The 18,349-nt window shown below is 42.5% G+C and overlaps 1 protein-coding gene across 2 annotated transcripts in view; it reads right to left on the bottom strand.

Annotated features, from left to right (window-relative positions):
* The window catches only part of PTPN14 (protein tyrosine phosphatase non-receptor type 14), a 205,532-nt gene that overhangs the window by 33,982 nt on the left and 153,201 nt on the right, over window positions 1-18,349 (bottom strand). For both annotated transcript variants that reach the window (XM_054520476.2, XM_054520472.2), the window contains exons 8-13: window positions 15,006-15,094; window positions 12,016-12,103; window positions 10,801-10,883; window positions 8,102-8,159; window positions 3,968-4,046; window positions 507-1,984 (exon numbers count right to left, since the gene is read on the bottom strand). In XM_054520476.2, coding sequence (XP_054376451.1) covers window positions 507-1,984; window positions 3,968-4,046; window positions 8,102-8,159; window positions 10,801-10,883; window positions 12,016-12,103; window positions 15,006-15,094 — 1,875 coding nt within the window. The remainder of the gene's footprint in view (window positions 1-506; window positions 1,985-3,967; window positions 4,047-8,101; window positions 8,160-10,800; window positions 10,884-12,015; window positions 12,104-15,005; window positions 15,095-18,349) is intronic.

Here is an 18,349-nt window from a genome sequence, read left to right as displayed (position 1 = left end):
AATTTTCTTGAATCTGTGTGAAACATCTATTGAAAGAAAATCTGAATAGAAAGCTAGACATATCACAGTCCAGACAATATTGGTGAGTCTTGACTTGTGGATCTATACAGAAGGCGGTATAGGGATGTTGCTCTTTAATATCTAACTGGATGTGGGGGACAGCTTTCCTTCAAGAAAACAAAACACTAAAAGACACAGCAAGGTGAGCTTCCCCAATACCAGCTTACCCAATTGGAAGTCTGAGCCTTGAATAAACAGCAAAATGCTGGCTCAGGCACTGGCCTCAATAACGTACCAAGTACACCTGTTAGAAGCCACAAATGAGAATGGAAGATTTATCTGAAAGGGCAAAAACTCAACATTTTGTGTAATAAAGTACTACCTTTTAAATGCTCAATGCTTCCTTAAAAACCTACCACATTCCCTGCATAAGCCCTGCCCCTTGCTCAGTGCCTGAAGCATGTGCGTTCACACTGGAAAATGCCCCGGGAGAGGAGGACACTCACCCTGATCATCATCTCTCTCTCTATAATGCTGTCTTCCAGGGAAAACATTTCAGACACAGGTCTCTCCTTCACGGGCTCTTTTTTGACCCGCTCCTTCACGCTAGTCAGGTCGGGTTCCGAGATGGATGGGCCAAGAGAGGCCCCGTTGACAGCCGTTGGGTCAGTCCGAGACACGCTGATGGCCTTGGCCGGCCCATGCCTCAGCACCCTGGCTCTGGCCATGGCGGGAGGAAGGCTGGCTTGGTCCTGCCTCAAAGCCCCATTGCTCACACTCTTCCTTGGGCCGGGGTACTCAGGCGGGGGCTTGTTGGGGATGCGGGCCAGGGCCGCCTGCAGCTGGGCACTGTACTCCATCTTCTCCCGGAGCATGGGGATCTGGGGCACCGATTCTGGAGCCTCCTCCTCCTCCTCCTCGCTCTCGCTGCTGTGGATCAGCATGGTGGCATCAGAGAAGGTCTTCTTGTGGTGATACTGAGGGAGCTGGGGGACCTCGTGGCTGCCTGACCCCTCCTCGGGCGGTCCCTGCTCCCGGAGCGTGTTGCGGCGAGCCATGGGGAGGTGGAGCGACTTGAGCGTCATGGCCTCCATGCCCCGCACCATGCTGTTCATCACCTCCAGGCTGTGGCGCTTGTTCACCGTGCCGTGGTGCTTGGTGGCCGTGAGGGGCTCGCTCACCTCCTGGAGAGACTGATGGACCACCGGAGAGCTGTCCTCTTGGAAGGTCTTCACCGAAAGCTGCACCTTCCGGGTCACCAGGTCCGGGCTGCTGCCGCTGACGTACTTGTGGCGGTGGCTGGCCAGGTCTGGGGTGCTGGTGGCAGGTCGTGGCCGTGGGTAGGGGGGCGGTGGCCTGAAGAGATAGTTCTTAAGCATGTGGGCCGTGCTGTAGTTATGGCTGCCCTGAAGCTGCATGTTGGCCAGTTCTGGGGTGCTCACTGTGTGCGAGATGGCGCTTGCCCCCGGCTTGCTTGGTACCACATTATTCTTTGGGTTCCTCTGGTCAGATGGACTGACAAGTTTGTTGCTGTAGACCCCCTGTGGCCCATAAGGGACAGTGTAGGGGTGCCTCTCCCGCATCTCCGGTTGGCTGTACACCAGATCCTCTGGCTGGTTGTAGGCATGGGTGTTGATGATGTTGAGGTTTCTCAGAGACTGGCTCTGGCTGTCTGTATGCAGGATCCCCCTCTTCATCTGGCGCATGACTGTCTCATAATCGGGGGTTGGCCTGTACGAGGGCACGATGATCGCGCTGTGCCGGTGGCTCGGGATGTAGTCGGCCCGCATGATGTCACTCCCAGGGATACTGAGGTTGGAGGATACAGGGGAGGCCTGGATGAAACTTTGCGAGCAGTTGAGGGAGTTGACGCTGTGAACGCTACACACGCTGCCATTGGTGACAGTGCCATTTAAATAATTTAAGTCCAGGCTGTTGTGAGAGTTGCAATACAAGGCTTCTTCATTCCCGTGAAAAATGCTGTCTACAAGAAGTCAAACAAAGGCACGTGAACCTCCAAGCCATCCTGCCACAACAAAGTACATCCTCATACTCATGAGGTGACTTTTAATTTAAATAAGTCATAAAAAGTGAAATCCCATGGTCTCCACCCACATGTTCTATAGAATAACGGATACTATCTTGGATGAAATGCCAACATACAGAAAGAACACCTTAAGACATACTGAAAAGAAAAAGGGAACCTAATGGAAGAAGGCATGCACATATTTGGAGTAAGTGTCGCTTGAGGAAGTTCTCAATTTTGCCATAAGCTTTGAAATCAGGCACCAACAATGGCCCTCCAGCTGGGGAGACCTGTCCTCTTGTGCAGGGCTCGGCAACAGGACTGAATACTTAGACAAGACAGTCAAGAACTTTAATAGGGCAATAGATTTCAATTACTAAGTACTCCGAGCTGCTCTTCCTGACGGCAATGGAAAAAGCCCCTTCACCCAGGGGACTGCAGGGCATTCTAAAGACACAAAACAAATGAAGTAGCCAGGGTGTCAGCACAGCTAGTTCATCCTGAGCAGCAATAAAGGGCAAAATTAGAATCAAGAGTTCTTTTCGGTAATTCCCCAAATCCCCTCTAGATCTGGTTTCATCACTTAGGTCAATTCAAGTAAAAATTAATTATAGTTTAAAGAGGTACCTAAAGAGAGAAAAAGCAGATTTCTAAAATCAGGCCCATTCTAGGTGTCTGGTGTTCTCTTACACACACACACACCCCCCAAGGAAGGCAACCTCTTGCCTTTCTGTGGCCAAAATATATTCATTTTCACACTAAAGATTTAAACATGAGAAAAACAGAGAAACAGAAAATCAGAGAAGGTGAAAAACAGAAAAGGTGACTGAAGACATTCGACTGTCTGAAGAGGAGGAATGTGGAAAGAGATCTGATCAGATGACACAGGAACAAAAAACAGGGGGAACACAGAGACAAATGTGCCGCAATTTATCTGCCTCCCATGGGGTTTGGCGCCTTCCCATAGAAATGTGGTAACTTTGCCAGTCTCCTTATAAAAAGTACTATTTTTATTAAATTAAATAGTCTTGATTGTCTTGGTTTTCATGCTCACACTTTCAGACAGCAGAGGATTCAAAATGGCCAGGAGTTGATAACGTAGAAACTATATTATCCATTTACTACATTTCCAACATCCAAGGTTTTCTACCATCTCTCTTTTTGAAATGCAGTTAGCATAATGATTACAAGTTACCGATTTTCATATATAAGTTCCATCATTAATCTCTCTGTATTCCAATTTCTATAACTGTAAAATAGAAATAATAATAGTACCTACAGGTTTATTTTAAGGATGACATAAGACAATATATAGCAAGTACTTACAGCAATACCACAAGTGCTCTATGAATGTTAGTTGTTATCATGAAGTCATTACTAGCAGAAGAAGCTTTTTCACACATTTTGCATGGGAGGTGTTTTGGGAGAAACAGAGGAATAAAACAGATTTACCTTACTCAGAGAAGAAAAAAGCAAGTGTACCAAGAAAGGGGCTGGAGAAAGAGATGAGAAAAACAGCTAAAAGAAAAGGCTGACTTTGTTTATTTCTTCCAATTATTCCGCATGCCCATCTTCTACGTCACCACGAAAAGCTGAGTGACTGCCACGAACTTTCTGATACTGGCAATGAAGGTGAAGTGCATTCACTTGGGCTGAGCTGTCACACTCTCTTCTCTAAGCTCCCTTAGGAAAGGGAGGAGAAAAGGACTTGCTCGCTGCCTTGGCCCCGACTCCCTGAGCAGCCAATACTGGGGAAATTTTTTGATCAGAGGTAACTGATAGTCTAGGCCTTCCACAAATTGAAGCCGTTAGCTACTGTCATTCAGACGATGACAAAGTTGAAAAGAAGGCATCCCTGTCATCTTTTTTTAAAGCCTTCTTTACTGCTTACTGGTATTCAACTTTTTGTCTTAAGAAGGGAGAACAGCAAGCCAGAGTTACCTTGCGAGGTGTGCGTTTCCGAGTAGTGCTCACCACACTGGACATGAACAGGAGGCAGGATGTACGGCTGCTGCCTGGGCTGAAACAGAGAACACAGAGGAGGTGGGGAGGCCTGGGCAGACACGGCCAGTGACTCACACAGCCGGCCCAGGCACATGGCAGTCCCGCCACGTTGTCAGGGAGGCTCGTGGCAGCCGCTGTCCCCGCCACCCCTTTGACTCAACCTTCTTCTACCCATCTGCACTCCCATCTCATCACTAAGTTTGGAACTGGAGAAACGGCAAGGGAGAAATGAAGTTGGTTCAAGATCAGAAAGAGAAAGAGGTTACCATCAAAGACTAAATGTAACCATTTACTATCTATATTCTAATATACTTGCAAAGTTCTCTATGCTTTCTTTCACAAGAATAACTTTTAGAAAAGGCAAATTATTCAAGGCAGGCAGATTGACTGAGCTCGGGAGTTCAAGACCAGCCTGGGCAACACATTGAAACGCCATTTCTATTAAAAATACAAAAATTAGCCAGGCATGGGTGGCTCATGCCTGTAGTCCGAGCTACTTGTGAGCTGAGGCAGGAGAATCACTTGAACGTGGGAGATGGAGGTTGCAGTGAGCCGCGATCGCGCCACTGCACTTCAGGTTGGGCAACAGATTGAGACTTCGTCTCCGAGGAAAAAAAAAAAATTATCTGGGCGTGGCGATGTGCACCTGTAGTCCCAGCTACTTGGGAGGCTGAGGCGTGAGAGTCGTTGAACCTGGGCGGCGGAGGTTGCAGTAAGCCAAGATCATGCTACTGCACTCGAGCCTAGCGACAGAGCAAGACTCTGTCAAAAAAAAAAAAAAAAAAGAAAGAAAGAGAAAGTAAATTATTATAACCCATCTCAGAAATGAGAATAAGGGGGACACCTGTTTTGTTCTCAAAATTCCATTCACAAGCTCCTACACATCAGCATAGCTGTGCCTGAGACCCCAGTTCACAGCTCTACATCAACCTTAAATAGGAACAGGGTTAGTGTTAAGCTGAGCCCAGGGTGAATCTATTTAAATATCTAAAATGTGGCCCACAACAATGAGTGTGTAGCTCTCAAGACCACTTGCTGACCTTCCCCATTGCAGAACCAAGTGTGCAACGGGCCCTGTCTACCCACTACCGCAGTGCAGAATCTTTTCCACAGTCTCTTAAAGATGGCTATTTAGACTGAACCTGAATAACTTCATGCTGCAGAAGAGGGACAAGCTTTCAGAGAAAAAAACAAAACAAAACAAAAAAACTTCAATGGATTAAATATTTGGTGAACCAACAAAGGAAAGACGGTTATGCACTAATGTAATCCAGAGCAAGCCATTAAACCTCAGTCGGTCTCAGTTTCCTGTCAGTCAAATCAAGCTCCTCTCTCCCCCTACCTCAAGCATTATCCATTTTATTTACGTATTGAGGTTCCAGGTAAAAATTTGTTTGAAATAAGAGTTTTGATTTGCGAGGGAAAAAACCCTCAAAACCCTTATGTTTGTAAGCCACCAAACAGGATAATCTTTCATATTTCTTTTCTTTTTCTTTTTTTTTATTTTCTGAGACATTGTCTCACTCTATTGCCCAGGCTGGAGTGCAGTGGCACAATCTCGGCTCACTGCAACCTCCGCCCTCCCGGGTTCAAGAGATTCTCGCTCATGCCTCAGCCTCCCTAGCAGCTGGGATTACAGGCGCTGTGCCACCATGCCCTTCTAGTTTTTGTGTTTTTAGTGGAGACGGGGTTTCACCATGTTGGCCAGGCTGGTCTTGAACTCTTGACTTCAAGTGATCCACCCGCCTTGGCCTCCCAAAGTGCTGGGATTACAGGCGTGAGCTACCGTGCCCAGCCAATCTCTTATATTTCTATTAGCCTTATAGATTTTAAAGGTTACTATTTTGAGAGAAGAATCTGAGATCAAACCAAGAAACCCAAATCCAGCAGGGGTCACACTTTCTCAGCATCCCTCAATGGAAGAAACGCACTGGCCAAGAGCTTGAAGCTGGGTGAATAACTCATCATTTTCTCTGCCACAAACAATGCTTGATCTTCAAAGGGGTAATAAAAAAAGGGATCCAAGAATTAAAAGGAATCAAGACAGAAGAAATGAAGAACTGAAATCAATCTAAGAAAGCAGTTCGGGCCTACCAAAGAAAAGGTGCTATATTCCCAAGTCTCCCTTTGGCTGATTTTTGAGTTGCAATTTAAAAATATTTTTCCTTTTCTTGGCAATACATAATTCAACTAAATTTTTCCATGGTCGCACAATCATTTTAAGGCTTTAAAGAAAAACACAGTGGGGAGAGATTTGTACAAGGGAATAGAAATACACGGCAAGGCAAAATTGGTTTACTGTCTTTTCTTGCCTTATTTAAAAAAATCCAATAAGTAAGTTACGGTTTATGAACTGACATAAATGAGCAGACTTATGCCAGTTCACAAACAGCATTGTCAAAGGACAATAATAGCTAATCCCTCAAACATCATTTCAGGATTATATTATTTATTTCATCTCTTTATATATTCTAATACATTATTCCATTTCTTCCCAGACCTGCTAATAGAGAAACAAACTTGACGCCAAAATATAGACAGAAGAGGGCAGGTGAAAAACAGCAATGAGAAGTCCTGGTTATCAGCAAGGAAGCCAAGAGACAATGTTATTTGCTTTTACTCATTCATTGTGAGAAACTCTTGGTGAAATGGTTTAAACCTAAAGGACAGGGGAAAGAGGGAAGCCATGAATTGGATCAGAATTCCTATAAACTGTCTTCATCCGAATAAAATAGGTAAGCCTCTGCATCCTCTCTGGATAATGAGGACAAGATAAGATCACAAGAGAGCTTTAAAACACTTTGCCTCCCATAAGGTTTCAAGGGTGTAAATGAAAAATTATTTTGCTAATAAAGACATCTATACTCTAAAGAAGGGAAAAGGAAGATAACATTCATAAAGGAGAAGAATAAATAAATCAGTGCCATGAACACATCTATTGGTACTCAGGGGAAAGCCCAAGGTATCTCTTAGATCTCCAGGGCCCAGGACCACATGTGAGCTATTGTACATAATACTGAGAGAAATAATATTCACACAGGCACTCAGGAATTACTGCGATGATACAATGGCTCAACTCAAGAATTCAGAGTCCACATCTAAGCATTTTCCAGGAAATAAATTTTTCTTAAAACGTTCCCTTCAAAAGACAACTTAAAGACATGCTATAATGTATACATTGAATATGAAGAAAAATTCAATTGCATTCTATCAACTTGAAAGAATTGTTGATCTAGAGAAGTTAAAAGGTCATATGTTTATCTTGATTTTGTGTAAAAAAATCATAACCTAAAATAAAAGAATTGTGAGTTAAAACAAATGGAAAACATTGAAGGAAACCAATTCTTAACATCTGTTATCCTTGAGTAATCCTCAAAATAAAACACAGCCTAAGACAGAACACATGCATTGAAATTAATTGTGTTTCCTTATTCACATGATGAGGAGAGCAGCTTAAAACAAACAAACAAAGAAGAAAGCAGCAGCTAAAGCTAGGTCAATTCAAACTCTGCTGGCTAATTAAAGCCTAAAATTATGGAAGTGCTTTGGAAATCTGATTTTTTTTAAAAGGCCTAAAATTAGGAAATATGCAACCAATTTTCCCCATCAGATACTCTGCCTGAGACCATCAACTAGATCCGTTCAATTTTTGCTCACTTAGAAGGCATTTTCTCACTAGTTTATTAAGCTCTCTCTACAGCAGTGAACACAAAGGAATTTGTGGAGCTCGTAACTGAAGATGTATCTTCACACAACAACCGGAACAGATGAGCAAGGGAATGAAAACACACCATGGGCTGTATGCGGATGGAACATGGTCCCACGGGCCTGGAATAAGACCTACCCTCAGGGTAAACCCTCAGCCTCAGCCACACTTAGAGTAGTGGTGGGCACGGATGGGTCCAAGGGGGACAAAATGGGTGTGCATCGCACCTGCTTGACAGAATGACGCCTCTGTGTTCTCACAAAATTTCACCTCATCATGATGCCCTCATCATCCCCCCACCTCAAATTAATAACAAAGAATGCTCAACAGTCAGATCACTTGATCACTGCAGCTTCTATACGTACCAGAGAGGACCGGCTCCAGGTGGGCTGGCGTCTGATGGGGGGTGGAGAATTTGACTGTCTACATGAAGAGGTGAAAAAATGAGCATGGTTATTATTGATATAAAAAGACCAGATAGACAAGGGAGGGAGAAGAAGAGAATAAACAAGACTGGTAATCGTTACATCAAAACATAAACGTGGCTTATTTCTGGGTGGTAACACTAAGAACAATCTTGATTTCCTTTGTTTTTCTTTATTTTCAAAATGTTTGGATAGGATACTTTTAGAATAAATTTTACAAAGTAATATTAAACAAATGGAGGCTTATTTGTATAGAAAGACTGAGGGAAATAAGCCAGACTGAAAAATATCACATTACATGGATTTTAAAAAATTGTACTTTTTCTACTGTTGTATATATGTAAAATCTTTCAGGTTTTAAAAAAAATGCAAGAAAAAATATTTTTAAAATACTTCCAGTCAAATGAAAATACAAAATAGATACAATATTTTTAGTGTGACCATATAAAGATACTTTTTATTAAGATAATACATTTTACAAACATTGATCAGATATTTTCCAGACTAAGAACCAACATATTTTTAAATGTAGAGATTAAAAAATGAATTGGAAGTATTAGCAAATTCTTGAGAGTTGAAATCAAAGACGCCTTCAAGCAACAGGTCCCAAATGCTGTAATATTTTCCCTCGTTCTCAGTGTTACCATAAAAAAAAAAAAAAAAAAAAACCAGGACATGTACAGTTTTTTATTAAGGTAAGTTCTTCAATTTAAAGGACTCTCCTTATTCTGAGATTTCATCCTTCCTACTTTTTTGGCGATAAAATACCTTTTATGAAATGATGGCAGTAATATAGCAATGGTGGATTTTTAAATGACTGGCTAAATAATACAATATTATCAGACCTATGTTATATATACTGCCTCCTAATTTTTCTCCCTATATCAAGAAATTGAGGAGCCACTCAATTGAGCTATACCTCCAAATGACAAGCAGCAGCTCTGCAGGAGCAGAAAAATCAATAACGATCTTTTAGAGGTCAGAGAGTATCACCCTCTGGAGAAGGATGCTGCTGTGCATGCATGGAGAAGGATGCTGTTAAGATTATGCCAGTTCACAGAACTCCAGAGGGATGCCCCAGGCCATAATATCATGCTGGAATGCTGAACTACATATGGAATTTAATGGGAGAGAGAGAGAGAGAGAGTGAGTGAGTGTGTGCGTGTAATTTTGAGAGTGTGCCCCAGGTTTTAATCAGGTAAGAGGTTAGGAACCTCTTATACTTGGTTAGGAAGAAGAAAGAAATAGTTATTACAGAAGCAGAATTGAGAAACAGAATTTCTTCTTAGTTTTCAGACTAATACGTGATGTTCACTAATACTGGAGGAAAAGACCACAAAAGAAAAATAAACACTCCGTAAATTTTATAGTAAAACCATCTGCTGAGCTGTGGTTAAATCAGAAGACAAGAGTAAAATCCAGTTCTCAGTTTTTAAATTCACCCTACAGAAGTCAAGGATAGCATTCTTGTTCATGTCAAAGACACCCCCAGAAGTCAAAGGCAACAGCAGAGTAGAAATACACAGAAGTGACCTATCAGGAACCTGCTCAAGAGAATGGTGTGGTGGGACACATGCGAGAATGTGTCTAGAAGAAACATACAGCCACTTCACTTGCCACTCCCCGATCAGGCCTTCTTCTGACTCACATTTGCAAACCAAGCGGGTAGGCCTAATACTATCAGACATACTTTCAGACCCCGACAGTGACCAATTGCAGTGACTGGCTTGAAAGAGCCTCCACGGTGTGGAGAAAAAAGTCTGCCATGACCTGGCGCTCCAGCTATAAAGCAGCCGCATTCTTCAGCAGGAACTGCTCTAGGACAATACTCTACATACTCTCGGATGTGTCCACTGTGGGAGTGGAAAAGCAGTTCTTCTCTTGCATTTATAACCCTGACGCTCTTTGAAACAAAATTAAACACATTGGGCGCCCAAACCACTGAATGTATTCGGCTGAGGAACGTCTTTTGAAGGTAACCAAGAAAAAGACAACGATAGAGTGAGTCCCAGCACGCTCCATCTGAGGTCAGGCCGCATTTAAGTGCCCTCATCACATGCCTCTTTATCATCTTTATTTCCAAATTAAATTAAAAAAATACACACGGATTTGTGACACCTATGAGTGTCTTCCACATCTTCCTCTAATTACCCTGGCCTCTCATTTACAGTCAGATGACATGACCCAGGAGCACACGCAGGGTTAGCCAACTGTGTAAGCGACACGGGGCTGAGGATGACAGGAGCGTCTTCTCTTTCAAGCTAGCTCGTCACTCTGTTACCCACTTCTGAACACACTCCGCGTCTGACACGAAGGGGCACCCTGGCAAATTGGGAACTGCTCCGCTTCTCCAAACTCCTAGCAGAGGGTTGGAAAGGCGCTAATGTGGGCCAACCCATCCAGGCAGCCAAGCATTCACAGTCAATTTGTGAATTATTCTCTCGCTGGGCATATGCACGACACTAGACAGTCTTCATCATTAAAGTTTTCATTCCTGCCCTGGCTTTAGCTTACTTCATTAGCTTCTACAAGGAACAAGGAAAAACAGTTAATAGGAAAAGAGATCTACAGCACCCCAAAAGGACATTGATTTAATCTGACAAAGCCATCCAGTCGGGGGGGACTAAATGTTTACTTACTCAGTGCAGATTTTGTTTTGTTTGTAAAACTTGTGTCGTGTGGCAAACAACCGAGAAATATACTTGGCATTTTCGATATCATCCTTGGAAAAGAAGAGACAGCGAAAAAAATAAACATTTGTTGAATTAGTTATACATTTCATTAAGATTCTTCTGAGAAGGGACACATCCCTTCCAACCTTCATCTCAAGCACAAAATAATACATGGGCCAGCAAAGTAAACCAACCTGCTGAATTTCAGAGCAGCTATGCCTACAAAGCCTGCCAAAGACTGGCAGAACCTGCTGTCTGCTAAGGAATCCCTATGTCCAAAGTGCTGGGGTGACACTGATGAACCGGCATGTCTTTACGTAATTCCCAACCAAGTGCTTTCAAAATAAATAACTGAATCAAGGCACAGCATAGAATAAACACCAGACTTCATTAAATTGGAGGCAGAGAGATGCCTTGGCTCTCAAGGAGGCACTCAACAGAAGGTCAGTCCCTCAGCTACTTCAGATTAAGCTAAGGCTATTATGGGAAAGAAAACTCAGGTCCTCCAGCAAAAGCAAATGGAATGCAATAGAATCAGGGGTCACTAGATGAGGGCTGTAACCAGAGTGCTGAGGAAGGCGGCACGCCAGACAATGTGATCCATCACACATAAGGCAGTTGGAGGGACCAGAGTCCTAGAGTCAAAAGTCAGCTTGGAAACCTGGTATTTTATTTTATTTTATTATTTTATTTTGTGAGACGGAGTTTAGCTCTGTTGTCCAGGCTGAGTGCAGCAGCGCGATCTCGGCTCATTGCAACCTCTGCCTCTCGGGTTCAAGCGATTCTCCTGCCTCAGCCTCCCGAGTAGCTGGGACTACAGGTGCCTGCCACCACACACGGGTAATTTTTGTATTTTTAGCAAAGATGGGGTTTCGCCACATTGGCCAGGCTGGTCTCGAACTCCTGACCTCAAGTGATCCACCGGCCTCAGCCTCCCAAAGTGCTGGGATTACAGGCATGAGCCACTGCGTCTGGCCGGAAACCTGGTATTTTAAACATGAGTATTTAATCACCACTATCCTGGAATGAGTAATGATAGCATTGACCAAGTATTAGAAAGCATCTCTTCAAGAGAGTATTTATTATTTCAAGATAGGGAGAGCAAGGAAAGGACATTAGGAGTTGAAAAGTCCAAAACCGGTGTCTTGTCAGACCCTGCCTCTGTTTGTCTGTTTTGCTTACCGTGTGAAAGAGGGCAGTCTCTTCTTTGTTGATGAGCTCCACTAGAATGGTCGACTTGTTATGAGTGATATTCCCCATGTCATTCCACCTGGTCAAAAGAAATGTCACTGTGTTTACCCAAAGATGTTCCAGGCATTTATGATACAGCAGAGGAGGGCTGTTTGCTGCTATCGAGTCTCATTTTACAAACTATGATTTAACTATTTTTTAAGTGAAATGTTCTTTCAAAAGAGAAAAGAAAATGCAACACATATCCATTCAAATCGCTAAAAATTCTATGTAAAATTTGTCTAGACATCGCTATCTATAAACTATAGTTTTCTTTGTGACTAGCAATGAGGAAAATCTGCAAGGGACTTTTGCTTCTCCCTCTCCCATTTTCTCACATTTCCAAAGTGACAAAACATTTCCCATGCTCACCACTTTGTAATGACGGAAGAGCACGTATTATTAAAAAGTCGTGTGTTTCCAGGAACCTAAACAGAAGAATCCACATATTCTGTATTGCAATATGCACTACAGATTCATGATGCCACTAAGAAAAAATGCCTGTTGAAGCAGGAATGACAAGAGAGAGCTTTCAGGCTATAGAATAAACTTTTTGACTTTTGGACTTAGTGTCAGCTCCATATGCCTGCCGGTAAGTATAAATCAATTGACTCTTTAATGTGCCTACACTTTGGGACCCAACACACACACACACACACACACACACACAAACATACACACACACCAACACACACACAAGGAGATATACCAAAATAAGCACCAGATGAGGAAAGATAAGCTACTGCTTCCCATCCTACTTGGAACCAATTTCTAACCATCTTTTACCCTTCACCTGGTGCCCCAACCTATAATTCCCTGCCACCGCTTTGTCACTGATATGATGCATCTGCTCATTAATACTTCTACCATCCTCTGTTTGGATAATAATTTTCAGACTCAACTCTGGGAGTCACCTTCTCTAGGAATCCCTTCATCATATCCCCCTACCCACACATGAGGAGAAGAGCCCACTGCAGTCCCCTACCGGTCACCACATTGCATTATAATTTTTACTTCTGTGACGAGATCTCTAATGAGACCAAGTAGACCACAGGCTCCATACTGGGAGCAGGGATTCTGCCTTCTTCATTTCTGTGTTCCAAGCACTGAATCGAGTACCTGGCACAGATCACTCAATAAATGTTTGCTAGAAGAATAAAAAGCAATAATATTGCCTCTCCACTGTATAGAGTCCAATTCTTACATCAGCTCTTTATGGCAGCTATTTTTGCTCCCACTTTAAAAATGCGGCAATATAGACACAAATAAGTACCTGACTTAGCACGTTTACTCTCTGTGTCAAGGATGGATGAGTTCTTTACCTGGGGTTTCCAGCCTTTCCTCCAGTCATCATTCCCTTATACCAGTACTAAATGTTTTTAGATACCTCTGCTGGGGCAATACTCTCTAATAGTGCTGCACCCAGCTTGCTTCGCAACCTACAGTTCTATCAGATTACATCTACGTGGATTCATAGCTACATGCTCCTTAGTGAAGGTCTCTAGAGATAAGAGATATTTGGTTTCCTCTGGCTTCATTCTTTCAAAGCAACTGCTGAAATCCTAGATATACTCAGAGCCCCACCACATGACTTCATCTAGTGGTATAATTAACATGACACTACAGTAGATGTGAATTCTCATCTTGTAGTGGTTTCAAGATAAATGAAAAGGTCTGGAAGCAGTTTCTAACCAAACTAAGCAAAACCTGTGAGTGGCTTATGCTCATGAAATTTCCAAATTGCAATTTTCTTCTATTTCACTTCAATAGCTGATGTGCAAGACTTGTTTACTTCTCTGCTGTGCTGTAGGTTCAAACAGAAACTGAAACATTGATTTAACTATGAAGAACTGGTAGAACACAATGCCTGGATAGCTTTGAATGGGTATAAAAATTTATAGTTACAACTCTGCACATATTTACATATTTTCCTCAATTAATTTATACTTTGTGGCAGATATATGGAGCTGACACTAAGTCCAAAAGTCAAAAAGTTTATTCTATAGCCCGAAAGATCTCTCTTGTCACTCCTGCTTCAATAATGTCTCTATTCAGAGAGCAAGATAATATCATAAAAACAATGACAGACTGGGGATCTAGGAAAATAAAAGCCTACCAGGAAGCTTTTGGTTAGAAAACTGTCTCAAAATGACCTACTGTAGTTACTGATCCAGAGAGTACATGGCCAGTTAAGAGTCACTTCCAGAAGGTGGGCTATGCTTGCCTCCAAGAGCCATCTTTGATAGTGTGCCCTGGATACACAGATCCACCTAACAGACACACATACAAGAAAGCTGTTCTTCCAATCATGGGCCATGTTGCCCTTGTAAATGAAAGCTAGAACACAGTTTTTCAGATCGCTGGCATATGATAAAATCTATGGGCACCAATACAAAGCAAGCATACTGACGTGAAATGCAGGGGGGAGACGGCTGCATCTCTACACTGGTGCCATTCCTGATAAATGGAAAAGAGGACTGAAGTGTCAAAATAATGAAAAGTACCAAAGCCCCCTAATTCATCATAATAAATAGATTGCTTTTTCAAAACACATTTTTAAAACTAATCACCTTTTGTTCACATAAAAATCAGTTTGCACTCTTGTGGCACAGGTGGTTCAGAACAATGGAAAGAAGTGTTCAGATGTAATGACTGACTGGAGAGCCAGTTTTCAACCAGACTCACGAAGTTTAGTTTCACGCTTCTAACTCAATAGGGTTCAGCAATGTAGTTCCTGGAATCAGGTGGGATGGGTTTCTACGAAAAGTGAGATGAATTTAACTGCTTAAATCCTGCAGAGGGCTCACCTTATATGAGCTGAGAGAAGTCAAACCTTATCCACAGTTTGGCTCTTAACTCATTTGGATGTTAATGTAACATTAACATTATAGTTCCTCAAGGTGAAAAAGAAAAAAGAAAAACAAACAAACAAATAAGACTACCTGTATATTACTGCTTGTCTTCCAATTCTGTTCCTCACGAAAATCCCCATAAAGAAAATGCCAAGGTGTACACAGTTTCCATGATTGTCCTGGGTAAGACCAACAAAAGATACTTGTGATGACCCATGTTCACTGCAACATTATTCACAATAGCTAAGATATGGAATCAACCTGAGCGTCCATCCACAGACGCATGGATAAAGAAAACGTGGTACATGTGTACAAGGGAGTACCATTCAGCCTTAAAACAGAACAAAATTGGCATTTGCCACAATACAGATGGAACTGGAGAACACAATGCTAAATGAAATAAGCCAGGTACAGAAAGACAAATAACACATGTTCTCACTTATACATGGAATCTAAAAAATTGAACTCATAGAAGGATAGAGTATAATGGTGGTTACCAGAGGCTGGAGAATGGGAGGAATGGGGAGACGATGGTCAAAGGAAATCAAGCCTTGTTAGACAGGAAGACTAAGTTCAAGATATCATTGTGACCATAGCACAGTTAGTAACAATATATTGGTGTTTGTTGTTGTTTGTTTGTTTTGAAACAAGGTCTCACTGTTGCCCAGGGTGGAGAGCAGTGGCATGATTTTGGCTCACTGCAGCCTTGACCTCCTGGGCTCAGACAATCCTCCTACCTTAGTCTCCCAAGTAGCTAGGACTACAAGCATGCACCACCATGCCCCGCTAATTTTTTTTTTTTTTTTCCAGACAGGGTCTTGCTATGCTGCCCAGGCTAGTGATCCTCCATCCTCGGCCTCCCATAGTGTTGGGATTACAGGTGTGAGCCACTGTGCCCGGCGACAATGTATTGTATTCTTGAAATCACTAAAAGAGTAAATTTTTTTTGAGACGTAGTCTCACTCTGTTGCCAGGCTGGGGTGCAGTGGCGTGATCCCGGCTAACTGCAACCTCCACCTCCCAGCAGGTTCAAGCGATTCTCCTGCCTCAGCCTCCTGAGTGGCTGGGACTACAGGTACATGCCACCACGCCTGGCTAATTTTTGTATTTTTAGTAGAGACAGAGTTTCACCATGTTGGCCAGGATGGTCTCGACCTCTTGACCGCATGATCCACCCGCCTCGGACTCCCAAAGTGCTGGGATTACAGGCGTGAGCCACCGTGCCCGGCCTAAAGGAGTAAATTTTAAGTGTTCTAACCACAAAGAAGTATGTGAGGTAATGCATATGTTAACTGGTTTGATTTAGCCACTCCACAATATACACATATTTCAAAACCCACAGGTATCACATCCCATTTCTCACCCATGAGTAGAATAAATTATAGATGACATCATAGCAATAAGGTGACCAGATGTGTCGGCAGAGTCAGGTCCTACAGGAACTCACCCACCACACATCCTAGTGGACTATATATAGAGAGAGATAGATTTTTTTTTTCCTTTTTTCTCAATTTGTCACAACACATGTCCAGTTTAAGAGAGAAGCTCTGGATTTTCTCAGATTCATTGGCATTTGGATTTTCTCTTTCATGAACATCTATTGATGTCTTTTATTTTTTAACCTTACCAAAGTTTTTGTTTTTTAAATCGTTATACATGCAATAATTTGAAGAGTTGAATATTCTTCAGGGCTTGTTTAAAGGAAGCCAAGAGGAGACCTGGCCCTACCACTTCCTCTGCCCAGAGGCCAAAACTTTCACCTGTTAAAGCTCTCGATGTGTCTCTTTGTAGCTACCATCTCTGGCCCTTTCAGTGCAGAAACTCCCATTCCTCAGTGCAGGGATATTTTCTCGAATAATTACCTTTTGTTTCCCTTGTTCACACTTTTTAGAACTCCCATTATTCAAATACTGGACATCCGGGACAGGTCCTCTAATTCTTTTATCTCCCGTCCCCGACTTACCATTACTTTGTTTTTTGGTGAGACTTTCTCAGTTTTATCTTCTAACCTGTCTATTAAGTTGTACACTTCTGATATCACATTTTAAATTTCAGAGTTCATTTTTGTTTTCTAGATGCATCTAAGTACCTTATTCCTTCAAGGAGGCAAAATTAAAAAAAATATACATCCTGAGGCTCACTGGATAGTATTTTGAGCAGGGGGTTCTTCTTCCTGTACAACATCTGCATCTGCCAGTCCACTGCTGCTCTTCTACTCTTGAAAATTTTTGAGGAACCACTCATGGAAAAGTCCATGCTAAATTCAAGTATTTTTCCTAGGATATATCATGACATGCTTTTTATTTTGTCAATAAGAACCTGTACCAATCAAAAGAGACTCCAGTCCTACTCACAGTCTTTCCCTGCCTATTTTCTTGTCTGCTTTTTCACTTATTGCAGAGCTGACCACATCACCACCCCTACTGATACTGTTGCTCCCACCTTCATCCTTGGGTCACCAGGAATCATGCGGTCTACAGGTGGTCACCTTAGATATGCACACATATGTGGGGGGAAAGAGAGGAAAAAGAGGCAGTCCAGCTCAGTTACCCCAGCTTGGCAATGAGTCAGAAGCGCCTATCTTCCAACTCAGAGGAAGGTATTATAACCCTGTTGGTCCCACTAAAGAAAGAACATACTAGAAAGCACATCAGAACCAACCACAGCAGATTTCAACATGACCTCAACTGCCCCTGTTTCCTGCAGTCCACATTAAAAAACAACACAAGCAAATTGCCATAACAAAACCTCCAACTTCCAGGGATTGAGAAGTCAGTTTTCTAAAAGCAGAGAAAAGTTTACTCTGATTTTTCTATGACCCAAAATATGACTATATATGGGCTGCAGAAATATAAGTGGGACGCAGATGGCTTCATAAGGCATTATTGCAAGGAAAATGGATTACAACCCTATGAAGGGCAGCTATTAGAGAAGCAAAAGAAAATTAAACAAATCCAAAAAAGAGCCATTTAGCCCTTTCTGAAAGCTGCGGCCACCCTGCTCGATTCCACTTGATGCACATGGGCAGTTCTCATTAAGGCAAATTGCAAACGTGCAACAGAGGGGGAACTGAACACTTATAAAACAGCCAGTGGAGATAGTCTGGAGTGAAATGTTTGTGCTGAAATTGCACGCATCTCCCAAATTGCTGAAATGTGCCAGTTGCTTTAGGTTTCTGATAAATCTCCATTTTTTGTAAAGTTGGTCAACAGAGAGCGGAAAATGAGTTTGGATGATGGGCTCAGCTCTATAAATGACTATGCTCCATGACCCCCCCAACCACATCCACTTCAGGAGGTGGATGTGCTGCAAAGGATGCGATGTGCTATAGCAGTTTCCTAGGCATAGTTTCCATAAAACACCAAAGGGGTTGGGAACCCACAATGGAGGGCCCTATAAAGCTGGAGAAATAAAGCATGATTGTATACAAGAAA

This window comes from Pongo abelii, chromosome 1 (genome assembly GCF_028885655.2).
Source record: "Pongo abelii isolate AG06213 chromosome 1, NHGRI_mPonAbe1-v2.0_pri, whole genome shotgun sequence".
Taxonomy (NCBI): Eukaryota; Metazoa; Chordata; class Mammalia; order Primates; family Hominidae; genus Pongo; species Pongo abelii.
This window is presented reverse-complemented; position numbering and strand designations above follow the sequence as displayed.